The 18,048-nt window shown below is 41.4% G+C and overlaps 2 protein-coding genes across 3 annotated transcripts; one reads left to right on the top strand and one right to left on the bottom strand.

The window, feature by feature from the left end:
* Positions 1-89: 89 nt before the first annotated feature.
* On the bottom strand, positions 90-5,228 carry trnt1 (tRNA nucleotidyl transferase, CCA-adding, 1). Of its 2 annotated transcripts, XM_029684239.2 has the most exons (8): positions 5,137-5,228; positions 4,657-4,799; positions 2,645-2,838; positions 2,271-2,409; positions 2,044-2,170; positions 1,706-1,899; positions 1,231-1,484; positions 90-1,078 (listed from the first exon to the last, which is right to left on the bottom strand). In XM_029684239.2, the coding sequence occupies exons 2-8, from the start codon at positions 4,790-4,792 to the stop codon at positions 830-832; spliced, it is 1,293 nt and encodes a 430-aa protein (XP_029540099.1). In that variant the 5' UTR covers positions 4,793-4,799; positions 5,137-5,228; the 3' UTR covers positions 90-829. The 2 variants fall into 2 exon arrangements, with proteins under 2 accessions (XP_029540099.1, XP_029540097.1); XM_029684237.1 differs by lacking the exon at positions 5,137-5,228 and having other exon boundaries at positions 4,647-4,735.
* Positions 5,229-5,648: 420 nt separating this feature from the next.
* Positions 5,649-9,355, top strand: LOC115143397 (PRA1 family protein 3-like). The gene is made up of 3 exons (XM_029683780.2): positions 5,649-5,972; positions 7,833-8,050; positions 8,242-9,355. Exons 1-3 carry the CDS (start codon positions 5,650-5,652, stop codon positions 8,418-8,420), a joined length of 720 nt encoding a protein of 239 aa, XP_029539640.2. The 5' UTR covers position 5,649; the 3' UTR covers positions 8,421-9,355.
* Positions 9,356-18,048: the final 8,693 nt, after the last annotated feature.

Genomic DNA, 18,048 nt, shown 5'->3' on the forward strand with positions numbered 1-18,048 from the left:
AGTGGCATGCAATGGTACATGATAGGACTAATAGGCATCACACAGTAACCAGCATATATATATAAATATCAAAATTAAGTAGAATACCATTTGTATTTTAGTTCAAGTCAAGCTTGTGCTTTATTATATGTGTCACTTAAATATCATCCTTTCAAAGTTAGGCTATAGTTTAACCTTTTACACACCATCTGCTTTATCTATGAAACATTAATTAAATAGAGTAAATATTTAATAAGAGAAAACACAAAGAAACCACACTATACACAAGCTGATTTCACCCTCAAGCCATTTGATGAGTTGTCAAAAAAAAAATCTAAATTCCTGGAGTCATGTTTTTTCTCAGCCCATGAAATACAGATTTATTCAGTTCACTATATTGGTCAAAGACAGTCTTTCTGAGATATGATTATAGGGCATTTAAAACAATTCCACATGGCTCATTAGCCTTTCATTGCTCAAATCTCTCCAATCACCATTGAGAATTAGCAAAATATCCAGTTTTCCACTTAATCGTATTGACTGAATCCCAACTAAAATCCCAACAGCAGACTGGCCAATCTCAAAGGAATTGCAGGGCAGGAAATGTACAAAATAATAGTTATGATATCAATAATGCCACAGATGTAGAGATACTGCAGTGGCTTAGGTTGATTACAAACTTTCTTCATAGGACAGCGGTGCAGCTGAGAGCATAATACACAAACTCTAAGTGCTGCACTGGGATAAATTAGTTAAACACAGTAAATATGATTCAGTCCTTGTGGGGTTTCTTTCTCATTCTCATATTCAACACTGTGTATGAGGGGGTAACACCTGATACACACTGGAATTATGTCTTGTTAACATGACAAAGCAGCTCGTCTTTGTCCATCTGGTAACGGCTCCTTTTCCACACGTCTCGTAGGTTCTGTAGGGTAGTACCGATCTCCTTGCCAGAGGTGATGCCCATCTTCCTCAAGTCATGCCCACTCACGGGGAAGCGAGGAATGGACCATCTGCTCATCTCTGCCAGTAACTTGTCCTCTCCCTGGTACTTGAGCAGTTCACATACTTTACTCTGAGCATCCACCTCCCGACTCTGCAAACAAGATACATAGAAAGTATCTATCAGACCATGTGGTTCTGTCAGATTGGGCATCATACACTCAGTTCCAAAAAGGACACCATCTTGACAGTCTTAATTTAAATACAGTAAGTGGTATTACATCAACTCATTTTGACTGTGCTTACATCGATGATAAAGTCAGAGTAGGGCTTCAGGCTGTCTGGATCATCCTGGGACTTATGGAGGTCCTGTCTGTGTTTGACCAGGAACAGACCCAGGTTCTTCTCCTCCCTGGAGACCTTCAGCCTCAGGTCCATCTTCTCCACATCCTGGGAGCAGCGGAACAGGGCCGACAGAACAGTCACGGGCTTGGGAGAATGGTCCTTCACATGCTGCCAGATCCGCTTCATCTCCTCCACATCGCCCTCTGCAGGTAAACCTTGGAATAAAAGTATAACTCTTACACAACTACAATTACAATTACAATAACATCTAAAAATACCTATGCTCTAGCTGAGAACATTTCTAGTGGTCTGTCACCGGGATGCCCTAAATATAGTGCTTTGAGGTATGCTTTATGTAGTTGGTTGCATGGTTACTATAATTGGTTGCATGACTCCCCATAACATTGTTCTTAGCAAACAGGGCTTTCTCCCTCACCTATGTACTGAGCCAGGCCCAGCTCATACATGACCTTTAGTAGGTGGGCAGCATGGTTACCCACCACCATCTTCTTCAGCTCAACCCAGATGCGCTCCCCCGATATGGCTGCCAGGCCACGGGCGTTTTCCCTGATGGCCTCCAAGGTGGCAGGGTCATGTTCCGCTGGCTTTACTGACACCCGGCCATAAAACCTGTGGGCAGACCGGGGGATATACACAAGTAAGGACAGAAATAACATGCAGAAACCCTCACATACTAAAGTTGAATGTGTTAATAGCCATAGCCAAGTCCAACAAACACCTGCCCCATTTACACCCCAGACAAGTCTAGATTACCTGAAGTATCGTAGTATTCTCAAGTAGTCCTCCTGAATCCTTTGCTCAGCACATCCAACAAACTGAACCTTTCGGTTCTTCAGGTCCTCATATCCTTGGAAGTAATCATATAGGGTCCCATCTAACCCTGTTTGGTCAGAAATCAAATAAGACATGTTTTATCCCCCCCTTCTAATGTCAAGTTTGGCATTCATTACAGAAGGGGTGAAAATATACTATAAACACACCTAAAAACATGGAGTTGATGGTGAGGTCTCTACGCTCTGCGTCTTTTTGCCAGTCTGTTGTGAACTCTACCTCTGCATGACGTCCATCCGTCTCAACATCTACACGCAGTGTGGTCACTTCAAAGTTTTCATTGTGAAGCTAGAGATGAAAAGACAAATGTCATGTGTTTTAAAGCAACAAACACACAGGCCTACTGTACAGCAGAATTCACGCTACATTGACTTTTAACACTTCACCCCATCGTAACAAAATCAGACTGTAGAATGAAATGTAGTGTAAGAAAACATTTCAGCATCCAAAATGTGAGACTGATGTGATCTGGAATATTTGTGTATAGCTGGTCAAACTGCACATCAATCTTGGGTACTCTTACTCGAGCAGTGATGGTCCCATGCTTCTCCCCTTTATTGTTGATCATCCTGATCCCTGCATTCTGGAACATGCTCTTCATCTCCTCTGGTGTTGCTGTGGTCGCAAAGTCCACATCCTCTGGCCGCTCCCCAGACAAGAGGTCCCTCACAGCACCCCCTGCTATCCTCAGCTCAAACTTGTGCTTCTCAAAGATCTCTATGGAGAAATACAGTGGGGCAAAAAAGTATTTAGTCAGCCACCAATTGTGTAAGTTCTCCCACTTAAAAAGATGAGAGAGGCATGTAATTTTCATCACTTCAACTATGACAGACAAAATGAGAAAAAAAATCCAGAAAATCACATTGTAGGATTTTTAATTAATTTCTTTGCAAATTATGGTGGAAAATAAGTATTTGGTCACCTACAAACAAGCAAGATTTCTGGCTCTCACAGACCTGTAACGAGTGGAGGACAGGCTCCTCTGTCCTCCACTCGTTACCTGTATTAATGGCACCTGTTTGAACTTGTTATCAATATAAAAGACACCTGTCCACAACCTCAAACAGTCACACTCCAAACTCCACTATGGCCAAGACCAAAGAGCTGTCAAAGGACACCAGAAACAAAATTGTAGACCTGCACCAGGCTGGGAAGACTGAACCTGCAATAGGTAAGCAGCTTGGTTTGAAAAAAATCAACTGTGGGAGCAATTATTAGGAAATGGAAGACATACAAGACCACTGATAATCTCCCTCGATCTGGGGCTCCACGCAAGATCTCACCCCGTGGGGTCAAAATGATCACAAGAACGGTGAGCAAAAATCCCAGAACCACACGGGGGGGTCCTAGGGAATGAGAGAGCTGGGACCAAAGTAACAAGGCCTACCATCAGTAACACACTACGCCGCCAGGGACTCAAATCCTGCAGTGCCAAACGTGTCCCCCTGCTTAAGCCAGTACATGTCCAGGCCCGTCTGAAGTTTTCTAGACAGCATTTGGATGATCCAGAAGAAGATTGGGAGAGTGTCATATGGTCAGATGAAACCAAAATATAACTTTTTGGTAAACTCAACTCGTCGTGTTTGGAGGACAAAGAATGCTGAGTTGCATCCAAAGAACACCATACCTACTGTGAAGCATGGGGATGGAAACATCATGCTTTGGGGCTGTTTTTCTGCAAAGGGACCAGGACGACTGATCCGTGTAAAGGAAAGAATGAATGGGGCCATGTATCGTGAGATTTTGAGTGAAAACCTCCTTCCATCAGCAAAGGGCATTGAAGATGAAACGTGGCTGGGTCTTTCAGCATGACAATGATCCCAAACACACCGCCCGGGCAACAAAGGAGTGGCTTCGTAACAAGCATTTCAAGGTCCTGGAGTGGCCTAGCCAGTCTCCAGATCTCAACCCCATAGAAAATCTTTGGAGGGAGTTGAAAGTCTGTGTTGCCCAGCAACAGCCCCAAAACATCACTGCTCTAGAGGAGATCTGCATGGGGGAATGGGCCAAAATACCAGCAACAGTGTGTGAAAACCTTGTGAAGACTTACTGAAAACTTTTGACCTCTGTCATTGCCAACAAAGGGTATATAATTGAGAAACTTTTGTTATTGACCAAATACTTATTTTCCACCATAATTTGCAAATAGATACATTAAAAATCCTACAATGTGATTTTCTGGATTTTTTTCTCCTCATTTTGTCTGTCATAGTTGAAGTGTACCTATGATGAAAATGACAGGCCTCTCATCTTTTTAAGTGGGAGAACATGCACAATTGGTGGCTGACTAAAATACTTTTTTGCCCCACTGTACAGGGCTCCCTTGTGAAAGCGTTCTCTCAATGTCCCGGTTTAAATAAAGGTTCATAATTTTACAAATCACTAAGTAGAGAAATGGGTTATTTTTAAACTCCCGAGGATAAACTTATTCTGAGCAGTTCTCATCTTCCACTTTCTGCTTGTGAGGTTAAGTGCCACTGACCTAGACTTTGATGTAGCCAAATTGGTTGGTAGCAAAAATGTACCTGCTCTCACCTGCTATGCCATTCAGTCCATCGCTGAATAAGGACTTGAACTCTGTAGTCTTCAGCTGCATGGTGAAGAGACTTCTGGCACTCCAAGTGAGACGAACTCTGCTAATCACCACAGGATTCAGGATTCTCCCCCACATCTAGATACTGTCGTTGAGCAGAGCAAGTCAATGTTAGCTATAGCTAGCTGTGGTTAGCTAGCTAACGTTAACTATTGATGTGCAATTGCAGTGAATTAACTTGTGGGTGTTGCCACACACATTCAGCTAGTTTAGAGACCAAACAACTATCGTAATATTATCATTACAGATAGTTGCTGGTTAGCACATAAATTGCATTCCATGTTCCACTAGCTATTGCTAGATAATTTAGCAAACTGGAGCGAGCATATTGGCTCTTGTAAGCGACATATATTTAAAAAGTAAATCTGGTAAAGTACAATTGTATCATCATGCAGCTGGCTATTAATCTCATATGGACAGACCTGCAATAAAATATGAATAATTTCCCTTCTTTGGGGATGTTAATAGAAACATTATTCCCGTTCCATACTTGTTCTGCTACAGCAGGAAGTGTACTTACTTTCACCACAGGAAGTCGCTGACTGTGACCAATAAGAGTGTGATTCGTCATAAAAAGGGCGGGGTACAGAAGAAACAACGCGCGATTTCATTCGAATAATTTTTTGAATTACTGTTACTTTGTTGCAATTTATTTGACACTTTTGGCCTCAGTCACTTTGTTACTACAGCTGCGCAATGTCTAGCAGCGTAGAACATTTCCCTAAACTAAGTACTAATTCCACTTGTCAGCTCATTTTGACTGAGCCAGAGAGAGATGAAAATACTGTAAATATATGTATGGTTGATAACTATTTTAAATTGATTCAATATATTACTCTAAAATCAATTAACTGTTATCAGAGAGATTATAAAACGCATTTTCAGCACGCTAGATAAATGACTCCGTAGCCTCTGATCAGACCATTCATTGATCTATGGGTTCTACAGGGTGGTACTTCGAAAGCTATCGCGAGAAACTGAACATTTTTTATTTAGTGACTGTTGAATCTGATCTTCTGTTTGCTGTAGCCTACAACAAGCCGAGTCATTATATTATACACTCTTCACACAGTAGCCACATGGCTAGGGTAGAACTCACACCGCTGAAACCCTGGGACGATTTCTTCCCAGGTTCCGACCGATTTGCTAAACCAGACGCGAGAGATTTACCTAGATGGAACAACAGGGTTGTCAACAACTTGCTTTATTATCAGACAAACTATTTTGCAATGGCTATCATTGTTTTCCTTATTGTGGGGTAAGTAAGCATGAGACACTGTCCACAATTTGTATCGAGAACATAACATATCTCGTGTGTCATACTACACTCAGGTTAAAATGGTCTGGGTGATATATTAAATGTGCAGAAATCACTCAGCCATTTCCTGTTTGCTAAAATGTTAATAGTTTGCCTAATTTCAGTTTATGTGATTAAACAAGCAATGTATAGTGTCGAGAATCATTGTACCTTCAAAACTGCATTACAATATATTTTCAATACCAGGAAATAGTATCTTCAGCTGTTTGGAGCTAGTTTACAAAATCGAAAGTAAAAAGACAAACTAAACCTAAGGACGGGAAGCATATAAATAGTGAACATTTAATAGATACACTGCTTCTTAGACTTGCTCTATAACTTTCATTTTTATGTGAATCTGGTCAGTCGCCCAAAAAGTTACATATTTCAGCTTTAAGTGTTGGGAAATCTGATTTACTGTAGTTCACCATCACTACTTATAACAGTTAACATCAATTAAAACTACAATCTTGGATTCGTTTATCAGCTAAATGACAGCGGCTGTTTTGGGATACATTGTTGGGTTATTCTTGTTTGTGTGTGTGTGTGAACAATGGAGTATAATTTGGGATATGATAGGGTAAAACAGTTGTGCTATTGAGCTGAGCCATTTATAAGTTCTTAAATAATAATTTTATCAATGGCCATTAAACAGATTCTCAGATCCCAGATTGCACCTTTAACAGATTGCCTGAGATTAAAGTTTGGTCTCATTAACTAATTATGGATGCAGGGACTCACTTTAAAGTCTAAACATAGGAGCTGCCCATAGCAGCTGTTATGGCACTATGTGGCTACCATGCATGATGTTGATGTTCCTCCAAATGTCACTCTGTAGGTACTGGTCCTCTATTGCCAAAGACGTAGCACCCACCTGGGTGATGCAATGGCTGCTGAAAAGCACACAAAAAGCCACCACATCTTGGCAGTGGTTAATCTCTGGATGCAGCATACAGTCCTTGTTGTGGTTATTCCCAACAGATGAAAGCCGGGACTGCATTATTTAAATTCCAACAGCCATTTAGCTAGCTATTGCAAATGCAATGCTTTTCTTTGTATGTTATCACATTAACATTTAATTTATTTAATTTCACAATGCTTTTAGAAAATTAATATAAACCCTTGCTAGTGTCTAATTCGTTATTTTTTTTTCTAGAATTGCTCAGATTTATAATGTGTAATTTCACAAATGGTGGTATCCTGTCATGACTGCATAACTAACAATTGATCACCAAAATCACTATAGAGGAAGGGTTTTTACTTTAAAAATGTGGATTGGCCTACTTGGTTATGATGACACACCGCTGCTATGGTGGTCAACTACTAGGCCCCTAATCCCTGCTCACTTATCAGCTGCTGTTCTAGATCACAGGGATATGAGAAACAGCTGTCGTTATTCACTGGAGGTTGGGCAAAGTTCACTATTTGAGTCGGAAGACATAACGTCCAGGAGTCATATTATCTTAAACAACACTCTTGAATGAAGTTTGAGACAAACCATTGGAAATGATAATATTCCTAACATTGCACCATAGGGCTATGTCAAAACTACTTGCTGTGTAAATGTCCCACTCATCCTTCAGTGGGTTATTCTTTTGTAGATTCACTTCTGTAACATGTCATCATAATCTTTGAAATTGCTCTCATTGTGGTTGTTAATGAAACATCTTTTGTATAAATATTTGCATTTGGGCTAAAAAAAAAGTCACGTTGATGTGTTGACAACCTATCACCACTAGATGGTATCCATGACTACATGAAATATCAAGTGTTCCATCCACCCAGTCCTCTCATTATGTTGTGGTATGTGTTTCCCTGCAGGTTTCTCAACCCTATGGGGATGTTCATGGGCATGGCAGTGGTGTCGCTGGTCTTCCTGGGCTCAGTGTGGGCTGGAGAGAATAAGGCCATGATCAAAGACTTTAAGAGGCAGAACCCCACATTATTTGTCATGGCAGTGATGGTAGCCAGCTACTTTCTTATGTCTCTCTTCGATGGTGTCATGGTCTTCATGTTTGGGATCACATTTCCTATTCTCTGTAAGTTTAACGGTTTGGTATTAAATGTTTCTTTAAGTTACACTACAATTATGCCATTGGTAAATAAATAGGCAAACTTGAATTGAAGTTATTCCAATTTGAAAAATATCCTGGAGGTATTACTTACATTGGTGTTTTTACATTAGTGCAAAGTAAGGGTATTAATCTGCTTCTAAATATTTTGACTTCAGTGATCTTTGTACACGCCTCACTTCGACTTCGCAACATGAAGAATAAACTGGAGAATAAGATAGAGGGGGCGGGGCTGAAGAAGTCACCAATGGGTATTCTACTGGAGGCGCTGGGCCAGCAGGAAGAGAGCCTGCAGAAGATCCAGGAGTTCCTTGAGGGGAAACCCAAGGAAGGATGAACTCTACACAGAAAACCAACAACACACACGGCACAGTCCCTATGTTGTCATAGGTCCCCTATCACATCCCTGGCCTCTGATTAATGGGAACGCGTTCCTTTGCACACCCCCTTTAATGTGCAGTCTCAATGCATTCAATCAATGTTGGATAGAAATCATTGTAATACATGTTTGAACACTTCAGCTACAAACCGTATAGCCTATCTCACATGCAGGTATATGTGTGTTTGTTGGTTTAGTTTAGAGAACATGTGTTGAAAACCAAAGCTTTAATTTTACTTCAGAATATTTGTTACTCCACCCAGAACTTGTCAGAACCCTTCTTTCAAGTAGTGATGACAGCATCTTGATACTGGCTCACATCCTTGCTATGCAATGTTGCAAACAAGTTGCAAATTACTATTCCTTGTTGAATGTATTTGTGTGTGTAGGTGGGCAAATCTTTCCAAATCCCACATGCAATATTTACACAACCTGTTCATGCTTTGTGACTTTTGTAAATATAACAAGAGTGAAAACATTGTGGTGTTAAAAGCACATCTGTGACCTGACAGATTGAGGTCACTTGGTTTGAAAAAATAAACAAACAGAACTATGTTTTATTGTTCCATGAATGAATTCAGTTCTCGCAAATGAAGCGGTAGTGAATTAGTTTTTTTTAAATGCTTTGGATTCTCTCTGAAGTGTATACAAACATTGTAATGTGAAAATTCTGATTTGTGGAGAGTAGAACTTTACTACCTTTATTTCTAAGCTTTACTACTTTTTTGGTTACCGTCTTCAAAGGATCTGAATTATTTAATTTATGCTTAATTATTTTCAATTAAGAGAATCTGACAGGCTTGCCTATGAGAGGCTGTGAAATCACTGTGGATGATTCATTATTGTGTAAAATAAATATATCACTGCCAAACTATTCTGAAGGCAAGAGAGTATCAAGTGTTTTTTTTTTGTACAGGGTGTTTTTCCTCACTAAATTCAAAGGTGTATTTAACTACAACATTGGATGGAAAGTAGCCCTACATTTTACTCTATTAAAATAAGAACCAGACTAAAGAACCAAGCCAATTCTTTGTGTCCTGGTGCATATGAGAGAGATGTAAAACTTTAATGTGGTGTATTTCATAATCGCATCAAATGGTCTTTAAACAAGTATATGATTTAGAGCTTCAAAGTAATAAGGGGTACTAACCTATGTCCATCAGCATTCACTCAGCACCTCACACTATCTAATCTCCATAGTACCTCCAAGGTTATGGATGACCTAACTTCTCCCTCCTCCCCACTTGTCCCAATGCTAATCAATAGGCTGCAGTAGATTATAGTGAAGAGCAGAGTACTGCACAGTCAGTGACAGAGTGGATTCATCTGCAGTCACTCGCTTCCCAACCCCTAAACCTTCTCTGGATTGCGGTGTCAGCTACTTCAACCAGGCTCACATTGGAAATGTATTACAAATCCCAAAGTGGGCTCTCTCTATTGCACTCTCCACTTAGACGTCTTGCACATAACGTTTTTAAGAAAGGTTTATGATTTACATAACAGTCTTTGGGGGTGTGTGTGAGATAAAGACAAAGTAGAGGGCAGGAGCTGATGACCTCAGGTGCAGTTCTTTAAGTTCATGTTCAGCTGAAAAAAAGCCTTATTTGAGCTCTCAGAGAACTGATTCATGTCCCCTCCTGCAGTACTCTTCCTTCATGCAGACTACATTGATCAACCTGGGAGCACACGAACGCACACGGCCCAGCGGCAGTAAAACCAAGTAAAGTCTAGTCTCAGAGCAGAAAACACAGTGGAGGCCCTTGTTCTCTATCTCTCTCCCCTGCAGCTGTTGTACTTATCCACACAAACATAAGTGTCTGTTGTGTGCAGCAGCTCACCCAACAGGCATGTGTCTTTGGTCTATTGCCTCCTGATCTGAACAGACGTGAAGTGTGAGGCTTTAAGAACAGACACATTACTCTGGCAAGGAGCCTGGTGAGGAAACATCCTTTGTGCTGCAGAGACTCTCAAAAACACATGAATCTTTGTTGTAGTGTGTTTGGAATATTTCAACCTGGACTTAGGGGTAGACGTAACATAGTAAATGTACATCTGGGACACTACAATTAGAATGATATGTTATGTTTCATATGGTATGTATTACTTTTAGGATTTCCATTATCCATTTTGTATGATATATTACGAATTGCAATTCTTACAATCTGTTAAGAATTTCTTGTGGCTAATATTAGCTAGATGGCTAACGCTAGCTCAGTGGATAAGGTTAGCTAGACTAGGGGTTAGGGGTTAAGGTTGGGGTTAGGTTAGGAGTTAGGTTACAGGGTTAGTGTTAGGGTAAGGGTTAGCTAACATGATAAGTAGTTGCAAAGTAGGTAAACAGTAGTATGTAAAGTTGTTAAATAGCTAAAATGCTAAACTTGCCCATGATGAGATTCAAGCACGCAACCTTTGGGTTGCTTGACGTTCACGTTATACGCCCACCAATCCATCCACCACGACCAACCACCCTACTTTCGTTTTTGCCTTAAGTAACCTTCTGTCTTGTGTAACCATACCAAATGTTACATAGCATACTAATTTGAATGTCCCGGATTTAGATTTACTATGTTATGTCTACTCTGAGACCTGGATGAATCATTTGAACTGGGATTCAACAGTGTTATCTAATTGGTCATCACTGTCAGACCATGACCACACCAACAGGTGTCTTTTACTTTCCTGTATGAATACATTTGACCACAGTTGGCTGGCATGTAGTTTGTATTTAGCATTTTGACACACTGTGTTTTCCTCATGTGCTGTTACTGGTTTGAAGATTACATCTGTCTCTTGTTCTCTTTGTTGCAACAACTCAGTCGTTGGCATGAAAGGTAGTAATTCAGCATAACGCAACATTCATTAAGTGTCAGCTAATCCAGGCACACTTCAACCCTGTGAGCTGGCTGTGCATCCGTTGACCCATCATGCCCCCCGGCATGCTTGGCTTGCCCCGAGAGGCTTTGGGATGGTTAAGCTGGTTAGCCTCATCATCAGTCCAACAAACAATCTGTCATTCACCAGCTTTGTGCTATGGGGTCTCTCATTGTAAAGCGTGATGTTCACTATACAACACAGAGATGATGACCATAACAATCCTGTCAGTCTGTTATATCCTGATGAGACCACTTTAATAACCTGCAGAGGAGATATCTCTACCCTATATTACTCATGGGAAGGTTATACATGATCTCATGAACAATGAACTCCAAGCTCCAGCTATCCACTCCAGCTATCCACTCCTCAACTATAAGGAGTATCCCACTGGGCAAAAACTGGTTGAATCAATGTTGTTTCCATGTCATTTCAACAACAAAAAATGTAATGTGATGATGAAACAACATGAAAAACAGATTGGATTTGAAAGAAATTCATCAAAGTGAGGAATTTACTTTTTTTTTCACCAAATGTTTAACCTAAATCCAATGACATGGTGAATTTTTTGATGATTTCATATTGAATTCACATTCGTTGATAACTCAACCAAATGCAAATCAAGGTCTGTGCCCAGTGGGATTGTTCCCTGAGCAGAGATAGGATCTGCTGCCCTGAGGCGTGATGACTTACCATCATGACTTATAGTTGCTTTAAGCTGAGCAGGGTTAGCAGCAGGCACGGTCTAGCCACACTTGGGACACATACCTGTATTTGACATCGGGGGAGTGTGTTTGTGGTGTATAGACATACAGAACATAGGGAGCCCATTGTTTGTGTAGTTGTGTGTCAGCTGGAACAGCAGTAGTGATATTCTAGTGCAGCTGGTGTCTAGGGAGGAAGCAGAGAGAGAGACTGGGGAAGACAGCTGCAGAAGAATGTCTGTCTCTCCCTCCCTTTCTCTTTCTCCCTCTCTGTCCAGGGTAAACTCAAGGACTTGGAAACCTCCGAGACCTACTCAGAGTTCACTGGAGTTTAGAAGCATAACACTGTGAGGAGATAAGAAGTTTACATACACTTAGGTTGGAGTCATTAAAACTTGTTTTTCAACCACTCCACAAATTTCTTGCTAATTAACAAACTATAGTTTTGGCAAGTTGGTTAGGACATGAAAATTAATTTTTCCAACAATTGTTTACATACAGATTATTTCACTTATAATTCACTGTACCACAATTCCAGTGGGTCAGAAGTTTACATACACTAAGTTGGCTGTGTCTTTAAACAGCTTGGAAAATTCCAGAAAAGAATGTCATGGCTTTAGAAGCTTCTGAAAGGCTAATTGACATCATTTGAGGCTATTGGAGGTGTACCTGTGGATGTATTTCAAGGCCTACCTTCAAACTCAGTGCCTCTTTGCTTGACATCATGGGAAAATCAAAAGAAGTCAGCCAAGACCTCAGAAAGAAAATTGTAGACATCCACAAAGTCTGGTTCATCCTTGGGAGCCATTTCCAAACACCTGAAGGTACCAAGTTCACCTGTACAAACAATAGTACGCAAGTATAAACACCATGGGACCACGCAGCCGTCATACCGCTCAGGAAGGAGACGCATTCTGTCTCCTAGAGATGAACGTACTTTGGTGCAAAAAGTGCAAATCAATCCCAGAACAACAGCAAAGGACCGTGTGAATATACTTGAGGAAACAGGTACAAAAGTATCTATATCCACAGTAAAACAAGTCCTATATCGAAGAACACCATTCCAACCGTGAAGCACGGGGGTGGCAGCATCATGTTGTGGGGGTGCTTTGCTGCATGAGGGACTGGTGCACTTAACAAAATAGATGGCATCATGAGGGTGGAAAATTCTGTGGATATATTGAAGCAACATCTCAAGACATCAGTCAGGAAGTTAAAGCTTGGTTGCAAATGGGTCTTCCAAATGGATAATGACCACAAGCATTCTTCCAAAGTTGTGGCAAAATGGCATAAGGACAACAAAGTTAAGGTATTGGAGTGGCCATTACAAAGCCCTGACCTCAATCCTATTGGCAATTTGTTGGCAGAACTGAAAAAAAAGCTTGAGCGAGCAAGACGGCCTACAAACCTGACTCAGTTACACCAGCTCTGTCAGAAGGAATGGGCCAAAATTCATCCAACTTGTGAATGTGATGAAAGAAATAAAAGCTGAAATAAATCATTATCTCTAATATTATTCTGACATTTCACATTATTAAAATAAAGTGGTGATCCTAACTGACCTTTTTTACAAGGATTAAATGTCAGGAATTGTGAAAAACTGAGTTTAAATGTATTTGGCTAAGGTTTATGTAAACTTCAGACTTCAATTGTACATACAACCCAAGCTGTTGAACCAGAGTATTTACAAACAGCACAGGAATTAAATCCTCCACATGTATTGATCACATCTTTTGCTTTAAAGCAGTATCGAAATACATCGGATGTAGTGATTACAATTTGGTGGCCATATCTAGGAAAACCAAAAGTTCAAAAGGCTGGACCTAATATTGTGTATAAGAGGTTCTGCAATAGGTTTTGTAGTGATTCCTATGTTGATGATGTAAATCATATTTGCTGGTCTGTGGTGTGTATTGACGAGCAATCAGACGCTGCACTTGACACATTTATGAAATTGCTTACTCCAGTTACTAATAAACATTCACCCATTAAGAATATGACTGTAAAAATGGTTAAATCCCTGTGGATTGCTCAGGAATTGAAAAATGTTGTGGTTGAGAGGGATGAGGCAAAAGGAATGGCAAATAAGTCTGGCTGCATAAGCGATTGGCAAACCTACTGCAAATTGAGAAATCATGTGACTAAACAGAACAAAAAGAAGAAGAAACTATACTATGAAACAAAGACAAATCATACAGTATATAAACCCAGCAAAAAATAAACGTCCTCTCATTGTCAACTGTGTTAATTTTCAGCAAACTTAACATGTGTAAATATTTGTATGAACATAGGATTCAACAACTGAGACATAAACTGAACAGGTTCCACAGACATGTGACTAACAGAAATGGAAGAATGTGTCCCTGAACAAAGGGGGATCAAAGGGTGGTCAAAAGTAACAGTATCTGGTGTGGCCACCAGCTGCATTAAGTACTGCAGTGCATCTCCTCCTCATGGACTGCACCAGATCTGCCAGTTCTTGCTGTGAGATGTTACCCCACACTTCCACCAAGGCACCGGCATGTTCCTGGACATTTCTGGGGGGAATGGCCCTATCCCTCACCCTCAGATCCAAAAGGTCCCAGTCGTGCTCAATGAGATTGAGATCCGGGCTCTTCGCTGGCCATGGCAAACACTGACATTCCTGTCTTGCAGGAAATCACACACCGAACGAGCAGTATGGCTGGTGACATTGTCATGCTGGAGGGTCATGCCTGCAGGAAAGGTACCACATGAGGGAGGTGGATGTCTTCCCTGTAACGCACAGCATTGAGATTGCCTGAAATGACAACAAGCTCAGTCCGATGATGCTGTGACACACCACCCCAGATCATGGCGGACCCTCCACCTCCAAATCGATCCCGCTCCAGAGTACAGGCCTGGGTGTAACGCTCATTCCTTCGGTGATAAATGCGAATCCGACCATCACCCCCGGTGAGACAAAACCGCGACTCATCAGTGAAGAGCACTTTTCGCCAGTCCTGTCTGGTCCAGCGACGGTGGGTTTGTGCCCATAGGCGACGTTGTTGCTGGTGATGTCTGGTGAGGACCTGCCTTAAAACAGGCCTACAAGCCCTCAGTCCAGCCTGTCTCAGCCTATTGTGGACAGTCTGAGCACTGATGGAGGGATTGTGCGTTCCTGGTGTAACTCAGGCAGTTGTTGTTGCCATCCTGTACCTGTCCCGCAGGTGTGATGTTCAGATGTTACGATCCTGCGCAGGTGTTGTTATACGTGGTCTGCCACTGCGAGGATGATCAGCTGTCCGTCCTGTCTCCCTGTAGCGCTGTCTTAGGCGTCTCACAGTACGGACATTGCAATTTATTGCCCTGGCCACATCTGCAGTCCTCATGCTTCCTTGCAGCATGCCTAACATACGTTCACACAGATGAGCAGGGACACTGGGCATCTATCTTTTGGTGTATTTCAGAGTCAGTAGAAAGGCCTCTTTCGTGTTCTAAGTTTTCATAGCTGTGACCCAAATTGCCTACCGTCTGTAAGCTGTTAGTGTCTTAACGACCGTTCCACGGGTGCATGTTCATTAATTGTTTATGGTTCATTGAGCAAGCATGGGACACAGTGTTTAAACCATTTACAATAAAGATCTGCAAAGTTATTTGGATTTTTACGAATTATCTTTGAAAGACAGGGTCCTGAAAAAGAGACATTTCTTTTTTTGCTGAGTTTAGTAGCATAGTAAAAAGCTTTGGAGCAGCTTAAATGAAATTTTGGGCAAAAAGGCAAACTCAGCTCCATCATTTATTGAATCATATGGCTCATTCATCACAAAACCAACTGATATTGATTTTTTCATTGGCAAGATGAGCAAACTCAGGCATGACATGCCAACAACAAATACGGAACCAACACATCCAAGTAAAACCGACCAAATTATAAAAGACAGAAACACATTGTGATTTTGAATACTGTAAAGTGAGTGTGGAAGAGGTAAAAACATTATTGTTGTCTATCAATAATGACATGCCACCTGGGTCTGACAACTTGGATGGAAAATAGCTGAGGATGATAGCGGACGATATTGCCACTCCTTTCTAACATCTCTTCAATCTAAGCTTACAAAAAAGTGTGTGACCTCAGGCCTAGAGGAAAGCAAAAGTAATTATGCTACCTAAGAATAGTAAAGCCCCCTTTACTGGCTCAAATAGTTGACCAATCAGCCTGTTATCAACCTTTGGTAAACCTTTGGAAGATGTGTGCTTGACCACATACAATGCAATTTTACAGTAAATAAATTAACAACACACTTTCAGCACACGTATAGGGAAGCTCATTCAACATTCACGGCACTTACACAAATGACTGATGATTGGCTGAGAGAAAATGATAACGAAACGATTGTGGGAGCTGTTTTGTTAGACTTCAGTGCGGCTTTTGACATTATCGGTCATAGTATGTTGCTGGAAAAATGTATATGTTATGGCTTTACACCACCTACTCTACAGTGCCAACGGAAAGTATTCAGACCCCTTGACTTTTTCCACATTTCATAACGTTACAGCCTTATTCTAAAATTGATTAAATGAAGAAAACAATCCTTAGCAATCTACACACAATACACAATAGTGACAAAGCAAAAACAGGTTTTAAGAAATACCTTCTTTATATAAGTATTCAGACCCTTTGCTATGAGACTCGAAATTGAGCTCAAGTGCATCCTGTTTCTACTGATCATCCTTGAGATGTTTCTTCAACTTGATTGGAGTCCACTTGTGGTAAATTAAATTGATTGAACAGGATTTGGAAAGGTACACACCTGTCTGTATAAGGTCCCACAGTTGACAGTGTATGTCAGAGCAAAAACCAAGCCATGAGGTGAAAGGAATTGTCTGTAATGCTCCGAACAGGATTGTGTCAAGGCACAGATCTGGGGAAGTGTGCCAAAACATTTCTGCAGCATTGAAGGTCCCCAAGAACACAGTGGCCTCCATAATTCTCAATTGGAAGAAGTTTGGTACCACCAAGACTCTTCCTAGGGCTGGCCGCCCGGCCAAACTAAGCAATCGGGGGAGAAGGGTCTTGGTCAAGGAGGTGACCAAGAACCCGATGGTCACTCTGACAGAGCTCTAGAGTTCCTCTTTAGAGATGGGAGAACATTCCAGAAGGACAATCATCTTTGCAACACTCCACCAATCAGGCCTTTATGGTAGAGTGACCAGACGGAAGCCACTCCTCAGTAAAAGGCACATGACAGCCCGCTTGGTATTTGCCAAAAGGCACCTAAAGACTCTCAGACCATAAGAAACAATATTCTCTGGTCTGATGAAAACAAGATTAAACTATTTGGCCTGAATGCCAAGCGTCACGTCTGGAGGAAACCTGGAACAATCCCTATGGTGATGCATGGTGGTGGCAGCATCATGCTGTGGAGATGTTTTTCAGCAGTAGGGACTAGGAGACTAGTAAGGATCGAGGCAAAGATAAACAGAGCAAAGTACATGAAGTCCTGAGCGCTCTGTAGCAGGTTTTCAGACTGGGGTGAAAGTTCTCCTTCCAACAGAACAATGACCCTAAGCACACAGCCAAGACAACTCAGGAGTGGCATCTGGACACATGGAACTCTATTCCACATCAAGTAACTCACTCAAGCAGTAAAATAAAAATGATAAAAATACACCTAATGGAACATCGAGGACTGTGAAGAGTCACACACACACGTACTGTACACCTAGATTGTGTGTTGTAGTAGTGTCATGACGTTGCCTCTTTGGGTGTGGCGAGCCCCATCCCCCTCTCCCTGCCTCCCCCTTTCCTCCTTCAACTAGGCTGCTGTTGCCAGAGAGACGTCGTAAATTCCTGAGGATCTCCTCATGGACACACAGTATAGAGAGAGTACATTTTCATAGAGAACAAAGGAATTCCTTCCACCTCACAGAACTTGAGGTACGAACAAATTTCATGTTCCGGAGAAAGTATAAAAGATCGGTGAAGAATCCAGCTACGAACTGGTCCGTTTGTTACAACTTGGGGAAGCTCATGGGAGACGGGGTGGCCA

This window comes from Oncorhynchus nerka, linkage group LG15, assembly GCF_034236695.1.
Source record: "Oncorhynchus nerka isolate Pitt River linkage group LG15, Oner_Uvic_2.0, whole genome shotgun sequence".
In the NCBI taxonomy this organism is placed as follows: Eukaryota; Metazoa; Chordata; class Actinopteri; order Salmoniformes; family Salmonidae; genus Oncorhynchus; species Oncorhynchus nerka.

What these genes read in the sequence shown, in the direction of transcription:
- LOC115143397 (XM_029683780.2), top strand. Translation starts at nt 5,650, where the DNA reads ATGGGTTCTACAGGGTGGTACTTCGAAAGCTATCGCGAGAAACTGAAC. An exon ending in ATTGTTTTCCTTATTGTGGG is followed by an intron (nt 5,973 to 7,832) that starts GTAAGTAAGCAT and finishes GTTTCCCTGCAG; the next exon opens with GTTTCTCAACCCTATGGGGA. An exon ending in GATCACATTTCCTATTCTCT is followed by an intron (nt 8,051 to 8,241) that starts GTAAGTTTAACG and finishes TTTTGACTTCAG; the next exon opens with TGATCTTTGTACACGCCTCA.
- trnt1 (XM_029684239.2), bottom strand. Translation starts at nt 4,792, where the DNA reads ATGTGGGGGAGAATCCTGAATCCTGTGGTGATTAGCAGAGTTCGTCTC. An exon ending in AGAATACTACGATACTTCAG is followed by an intron (nt 1,900 to 2,043) that starts GTAATCTAGACT and finishes GTCTGCCCACAG; the next exon opens with GTTTTATGGCCGGGTGTCAG. An exon ending in ACTCTGACTTTATCATCGAT is followed by an intron (nt 1,079 to 1,230) that starts GTAAGCACAGTC and finishes TCTTGTTTGCAG; the next exon opens with AGTCGGGAGGTGGATGCTCA.